This window comes from Lithobates pipiens, unplaced genomic scaffold (assembly GCF_037356315.1).
Source record: "Lithobates pipiens isolate NorthernLeopardFrog02 unplaced genomic scaffold, aLitPip1_a1.2 Scaffold_25, whole genome shotgun sequence".
Lineage (NCBI taxonomy): Eukaryota > Metazoa > Chordata > Amphibia > Anura > Ranidae > Lithobates > Lithobates pipiens.
This window is the reverse complement of record NW_027507787.1, coordinates 166,772,225-166,779,734: the sequence shown is the minus strand read 5'-3', so window position 1 is coordinate 166,779,734 and position 7,510 is coordinate 166,772,225. Positions and strand designations below refer to the sequence as shown.

Below are 7,510 nucleotides of genomic sequence, written 5' to 3'. Positions count from 1 at the left end.
CTGCGCATGTCTTATTCTGTATGACGTAAAATACACTATATTATTTGCTTTGTAAAATCTCAATACAATTAGTTCTCGAAGGACGCCATGGTGTGTGTGTGAATTTATTTGTCCTTTGAGAATTGATTCCAGAGTACTCTGAATTTATACAATACATTGGATCTAAGGTCTGAGAGGTTGAAGGGACCCCCCTAGACACAGAATTAACCCTAACATGCCCTCCACCAAATAACTGTAATTTCACCCCCAACATGCATTACATTTTGTTATCATGATTATTACTGAAAATCAACATCATTCTGATGCATGGGCATAGCATAAGGGGTTGCAGGGGTCACAATCGCAACCCCCCCCCCCCAGCTCCAGGGAGCCCCTGCAGCCTCCCTGTCATATTATCATATCCTCCACAAAATCCAGCTCCAATCTGCCCTAGGGCCCCACAGCCACGCTCCAATATTCCAAATTCTGTAGCCAAGATGAGCAGCAAATCGAGAACCAATAGTTGTAGTAATATATAAAACGAATAAAACAATGTTATATAAAGAAATATGTTTATTCAGTCATTACAGAATGTAGGTGTAAAGTCTGAGTCTAGCACATCATTTGATGTATTCTAGAAGCAAAGAATAGAATAATCTGAATAAGTATTTCAGTTGAAATTTCAGTTGGCAGCCTGAGTGCTGGCGATCCAGGAGTTGTAGTTGCAGACCTTGGTGTAGACACCGGGGTAGTTCCTCAGGGCACAACCATATCCCCAGGAGACAATACCCTGGAGCTGTCCGTTACATACCACGGGGCCACCAGAGTCACCCTGAAAAACAGAAAAGGCATTTTGTAGAATTTTATAATAAATACATGACCATAAATTATAAGTATTTAGATGATGTGGTTGTGTTGGTTTTCAAATTTTCAGGCTTTCTTTTTCCACCTGGTAATCCAGGGGATGACACCCTTCCTGTCCCTGGGTGGCTAAACTCCTTACCTCCACTGTATCTATGGAAGGAGCCATGGTCGCCATCAAGGCAGAATTTCAAGCATGTCTACCTTTGCTATTACAAGTGGGACAATGGGATTAGTAGCTTATGCAAGCAAGATAAGACTGAGTTTGCTTCCAATTTATTTCACAAGAAGGGACAAGAACACTGGATGTCTGGCAGGATCAATAGTTAATTCCTATATTTGCTAAAAAAAAACATTCTAGGCCCCTTTCACATGGACGATCTGTTCAGGTCCACCTGTCAGTTTTTTAGGCGGACCTGAATGGACACTCCATAGACCTCTATGGAGCGTCGGATGTCAGCGGTGACATGTCCGCTGAGATCCGACCCGCTCCGATCCGAAAAAGTGTAACGGAGGAAAAATCTACTTTTCCATCCGTCTCAGGATCAGATGAGGTGACCATGGACTCTACGGTCGGTCCTCATCCGATCCCCTATAGGGGAGAGTGGCACTCTGAGAGGTCCATCCCTGCACAATGTACAGAGAGGGAGCTGTCATCTACCTGCATAGTGGGGATCGATGGAGCAATCCCCCGCTGAGCAGAGCGGGCTCCATACACGGACACACCGTTTGAAGGAGCCCTTACCCTGAAAATAAGAAAAATTCAGCCACCATATCTAAGAACTGGTAAGCTAAAAGATATTAGGGTTTATATACTACAACTGGAGAGTGCAAAATCTGTTGCAACTGTGCATGGTAGCCAATCAGCCTCTAACTTCAGCTGGAAACTGCACCAGATTTTGTACTTTCCAGTTTTAGTAAATCAACCCCATTACATATTATTTTTTGAGTTCAGATATACTTTAAGATTATATTTTTTTCTATATTGCCTTAACTTTATTAGTCCAACTAATATGAAATTTTGCTACAGAAGATCTGTTTTACGATACATTTACTTGGAAATAAATATCTTTAATCTACTTTCAAAATTTCTCCTGAACATTTGGACTATAATTTATATATTGAATTTAATTTTTTTTTACAAATGAAAAAATAAATAAAAAATTCTCAGTCTACAGAAAAAACTACTAGTAACTTGAGATAGCACATGTATTTGAACAGTACAACTTTATATACAAAATTTTAATAAATTGTGGCAATTACCTGGCAGGAATCCTTGCCTCCCTCCAGGTAGCCAACGCAGATCATGTTGCCAGTAATCTCCCCAGGGTAGGCATTGCTGCACTGGGTGGAAGTCAGGATGGGGGCGTTCACACACTGCAGAAGGTTAGGCATGCTGGCTGCAATTAAAAAATAAAAGGCAATGAATAAAATATTGACTGAAGACAGAAGGAGGAAGATCAAAACATGTTAAAAAAGACAAAGGCTTGCTTTATGCATTGTTAGTCAGAAAAAAATATTAAATAATTCTAATTATTTTTATTATATTTACCACTTGCAGCCAGCAGGTGGTGCCTTTGTGGATATTCGGCCGCTCTTTACCAAGGTGACTTGCAACTATGTTGTAAATAACTTACACAGCCTATGTTTTGAACGGTTCTAAATATTAGAAGATGAAATTATGCATACACAGCTGACCCATCATCCCATCCCTCTTCCAGTTACTGAGATCTGTGTTTATATTCAGTTAGAAAGAACCAGTCAAACATTTGGGGAAGGAGGGGTGTGGATGGGGGGATAAAACCTTCTTCAGGTTTTATTGCTGCCTGTGTTCTTACTGAAGACATACCCCCTCTTTATTTGTCCTTATGACCATTGTCACCAGGATTGAAAATGATGAGAAATCCAACATTTTGAATGATTGACAGAAGGGAAAAAAGGGAAGTGTTCCAATGGGGACACTTGTTCTGCGTTTCAAAGACATTTCAGAATTTATTAACTTATTTTTTTTCTACTTTATTTATGTTTTGTTTTTCTTTAATACAGTCTAAAGCCAGCCATAGATGGTTCAAATAATTTAAACCATCTATGAGTATTCAGATTGTACCGAAGTCGATCTATCAAATGACTTGGGTAAAACTAGCATGTTCGATTGTTAGCATGCAATTATTGCCAGTGTATATAGCCACTAGCAATAATCACTGTGTTCTCTTGGCATGGACAGCTCCCCCTCCCCCTACCATAAAAACAGAATAGTGTGAGATTCCCCCATCAACACTGACAGTATTGCTTTATCTATGGCCTGCCTAACTAAAATTGCTCCCTCCCAGCTCATGAAGGATCCAGTGCTAGTTTTCCTTTCTAGTGAATGGATTAATCCAGAGTAATATCTATATTGCCCCAGGACAGCTTCCTGTCCTATTCCCTCTGGTGCAAAAATGGGATTGGGCACGCCTTCCAGCAGCCTCCCTAATGACATAGCCATTGGTCATTAGGTTGGTCCTGCACTGTACGTGATGACCTCAGTAAGAGGCGCAGTGACAAGGCTAGTCAGAGAAGTGACAAGAAGAGAGGTTTTGGATAACTGGTCACCACAGCCATAATCTCATGGAAGAAGATTTCAGGACACTGGATTAAGTTAAACATTATTTTGTGCTATCCCAACCCCTTGACAAAACAAGCATTTGCTGAAGAGATGCCTAATTCTTAACTGCCCAGAGTTAGGATTTATGGCATTTGTTCCTCAAAGGAATAATTTTGCCTACATTTTCCAATCTTTGCAAATTTACCTGAGCAGCATAGCCTCAGTAATAGATGATGTTAAAATGATGCTGACTTACTTCCACTGCTTAGGGTATTGCCCCATCCGGAGATCACACAGCTTGTGCCGGCAGCAGCGCAGCCACTGGGCAGAGGCACGCTCTTGACGTAGGAGTTGAGGGTGGCGGGAGAGGCCAGTTTGACCAACATAATGTCGTTGTCCAGGGTTCTGGAGTTGTATGCAGCATTTCTGATGACCTTGGCAGAGTTGATGAACTGCTCGGTGCCCTCAGAGACAGCGATGTTGTGCTCTCCGAGTCTGACTTGCATGCTCCTGTATAGAGACAATCAGTAAAAAATTTGCATCTTAATCGAAAAAAATCAGGATAGAAGCCAGTTAATTTGTTTCAAACTGAGCAGCAGTGTAGGTTTGCTTAGTATGAAACGTGTACCACTCGTGGTTGGTACACTCACCTTCAGTTCCAGGAGTGAAATACAGTCGTTTTGGGTACTGAGAACATTGAACTGTGTTTGGCATAGAGCAGGAAAGAAATATAATATAAGAGAACATTTAATTTTGGTTGGTATAGATCAGGGAATGAATAAAGCCTCTGCCAGAATCCTGTCTCTCTATTGGGGAGATTTATCCTCACTTCCGGTAAAAACAGGAAGTGGTATAAAATTGCTTACAATGGACACACAAACAAAAATCCATTCTAGTATATTGGGGAAGCCTTTCTGTTAATGTACCCCCTATCAAATGAACAAGAAGTGAGGTGAAAGACTTTCAAAGAGGGTCACAGGAATAAATAACACTTGGTAGCATTTTTAACTCACCCCTATCTATTCAAAATATAAAAAAAAAACACCTGGAAAAAAGGGTTTAATAATAAAAGTAATCATTATACCTGAAACTAATGCTAATTATTGTTACGAGTGCTATATGTTTTGCAATAATGGTTATCTATGTACAGTATATCTGATTTGGATATTACACAGGAGCTATAGGTTAGCATGGGATTGAGAGCACCAAACAACTTTGTTTAATTTGACTGCACTTTATGAATAGGTTCTTCTCTAATAATGGCATTAGGGATCTTCTTTCGACCCACCCACTGACCAACCAACCATCCATTTATTCAACATAGCACTTTGCCTGGTAAAAGCTCTACACAATAGATTTAACCAACATGCCAATTTTCTGGTCAACCAGCTGGTAAAAGCTCTGAATAATAGATACTACTTTTTTCAATACCTCGTAACTATTCCAATAAAAAGTGCTGTCATAAAAAATACACTTACGCCTTGTAGCAGTGAGCAGCAGAGACCACCCACAGGGAGTTGAGGAGGGATCCACCACAGAAGTGATATCCAGAGTTCAGAGATACCTGCCAGGGCTGAGAGTAGGCTCCACAGGTATATCCTCCGACGATCTTGTCATCGTCCAAGGCAGCTGTAAAACACAACATGTGCTGATTACATATAGAGAGCCTACGCAAAGGGATATACAGTGGAACCTCAGAGGTTTATGAGATTTTCGCAATGCGAGCTGTTTTTTACTAAAAAATTCTGACTCGCTTTGCAAGCGTTGTCTCACAAGACAAGCAGGATTCAAGCCTCTGGGGTGTTCAGTACCGCATTTTGCCAGAGGTGTGAAGGGTTTTTCCACCAAGTACGAAGTTGAGTTTTGCAAGGGGGTCAGATACTTATTTCCCTCATTAAAATGCCAATCAATTTGTAACTGTTTTGTAATGCATTTTTCTGGATATATTTGTTGTTATTCTGTCTCTCACTATTAAAATAAACATATCATTAAAATTATAGACTGATCATTTCTTTGTCGGTGGGCAAACATACAAAATCAGCAGTACTTTACAAGTGCAATACTTTTATTTATATATATATATATATATATATATATATATATATATATATATATATATATATATATATATATAATTTATACTCACCAGCTGCCCCGAGGAGCACACAGATCAGAAGGAGTTTCATGGTGTCAATTTTACCAGTGAACAATTTGTTGCTACTATAGTAGGTATTTATATGTTTTGCCAGGACCCCCCCCCTCCATTCCTCCACCTGTACACTAGCCAGCTGTGCCAATAGGAAATGTTCAGGTTAATGCATACAGTTTTATCAGCATGTTTTTTTTTTTCACATTATCAGCAACCTCCACCATAAGGTTAGTATTTTTTTTTTGAATCTTGATAATTCAGTATTTTTTCCACACTATTCCATTTCACTTTTTTAAAGGCCAGCAAATCAAATTGTTTTAATATGACAACATTTTCTTATCTATAAAGATGGTTATCACTTTTACAGAATAAAGTATTAAGTGATGTTTGACCCATTCTAGGTCTACTGCTCTAAAGCTATCCCAATAACTGGGGAGCACAAAGCCACCTAAAAAAAAACACTCAGCCTGGGTTCACACTGATGCGAATTTACAGCGGGGTTGATGCATTTAAGAACACACAGATTCGCAGGTCATGTAAAAAGCATAGTATTCCATGGCTTTGGTTCATATCTATGTGTTGTGAATTTGATGCGAGAAAAAAAAAGGGTCCTGTATGTGTTGACTTTGGGTGTGATGCAAATTCCTATGGTACAGTGCGAACTTTATCTTCATAGGCTTCAAATGAATTTGCAGTAAATGTGCAGCACACAGTTCACATCTCTGCGAATTGCTCACTGTCTGGCAAGTGAAATTTGTGGTAAAATCACTGTAAATTTGCGGTAAATTTGCAGAAAATTCTCATCTGTCCACCTCAAAACGCAAGGCAAATTCGCACCTCACACAGGACAAAAAATTTATCAATTTTGCAGTACATTGCGCCGCAGTAGTGTGAACCTAGGCTCAAAGTCATCTTTCACACACATGTAGAAGAAGCCTTTGGTCATATTTTCAAAATACCCCCATTTTGGATCCTGTATGGCATAAATGATATAGCTTACATCAGGTAATGATAATATGAGACACTTTCATTATTATTTTTTTCATGTACTTATCTACTAGAATAGTTATCTCTGGTATATTAACACATGCCTACTTTTTATAGATAATAAATGATATTATAATTATATTATAATTTGCATGTGGTTGGGATTAAAAAATAAGGTAAATGTAGTAATCATGCTTAGAAGGTTATCATTCCTCTTAAGACATTCAACTTGCATATAATATTATACTCAAACCTTTAGTGAGAGGGGAGGGGAGATCCGGATGCAATAGCGTCCGTGTGTGTGGGGGTTCCCCCATTGCCCTGCTAGGTGGTATAAGCTTTGCTACCTTCCTTTCTCCATCCTTGTTCTTTAGTCTCATTTAGCAGGTGGGCATACGGCCCTCTTTGTAATTGTATGAGTGTATTGCTCATGTGAATTATAACAATTGTTATTTCATCTAGATTCTATTATATTTAAAGTCTGTATTGATGGCTCCTGAAAAAGAGGATGATGTCCAGGAAACGCGTTGAGCCGTAAAGAACAAATTACCAATATTGTATTATTATTTTTTTAGATATAAATATATGTTGTATTTTTATGATGATGTCTTTGGAAATGCTGTGCAATACATGTTTATACTGATATACAAACCCTTTTAGATTGATATGAATTAATAAAATGTTTTTAACAGAAAAATAAATGCTGAGCCTCAAAAGTCTCATGTTATACCAAAGTGCAACCAAGGGAGCTCCATTTGAAGAACATCAAGAAGAAGGACTATCTATGTTATCCAGAGCAATAAATCTTTGTTTCACTTTTTTAGAACTCATTTGATTATAGCATTAGCAACCCTTTTAAAGAGAATTATAGCCCGAGCCACAGAAAGCATATGTCTTGATTGGTTCGCTTGACCCTCAATGTGGAAACCTTGATGATAATAGCTAGGATC

At 38.8% G+C, this 7,510-nt stretch overlaps 1 protein-coding gene across 1 annotated transcript; it reads right to left on the bottom strand.

The window, feature by feature from the left end:
• Window positions 1-534: 534 nt before the first annotated feature.
• LOC143930618 (trypsin-like) lies at window positions 535-5,705 on the bottom strand. Its single transcript, XM_077455113.1, has 5 exons — window positions 5,571-5,705; window positions 4,903-5,053; window positions 3,681-3,934; window positions 2,104-2,240; window positions 535-811 (listed from the first exon to the last, which is right to left on the bottom strand). Exons 1-5 carry the CDS (start codon window positions 5,608-5,610, stop codon window positions 662-664), a joined length of 732 nt encoding a protein of 243 aa, XP_077311239.1. The 5' UTR covers window positions 5,611-5,705; the 3' UTR covers window positions 535-661.
• Between the last annotated feature and the right edge of the window lie 1,805 nt (window positions 5,706-7,510).

Bases quoted from the DNA above. Each gene is read 5' to 3' on its own strand.
- LOC143930618 (XM_077455113.1), bottom strand. From the start codon at position 5,610: ATGAAACTCCTTCTGATCTGTGTGCTCCTCGGGGCAGCTG. The intron at 5,054-5,570 runs GTGAGTATAAAT...TGTGTTTTACAG, and splicing joins TGTGCTCCTCGGGGCAGCTG to CTGCCTTGGACGATGACAAG. The intron at 2,241-3,680 runs GTAAGTCAGCAT...TTTTAATTGCAG, and splicing joins CAATACCCTAAGCAGTGGAA to CCAGCATGCCTAACCTTCTG.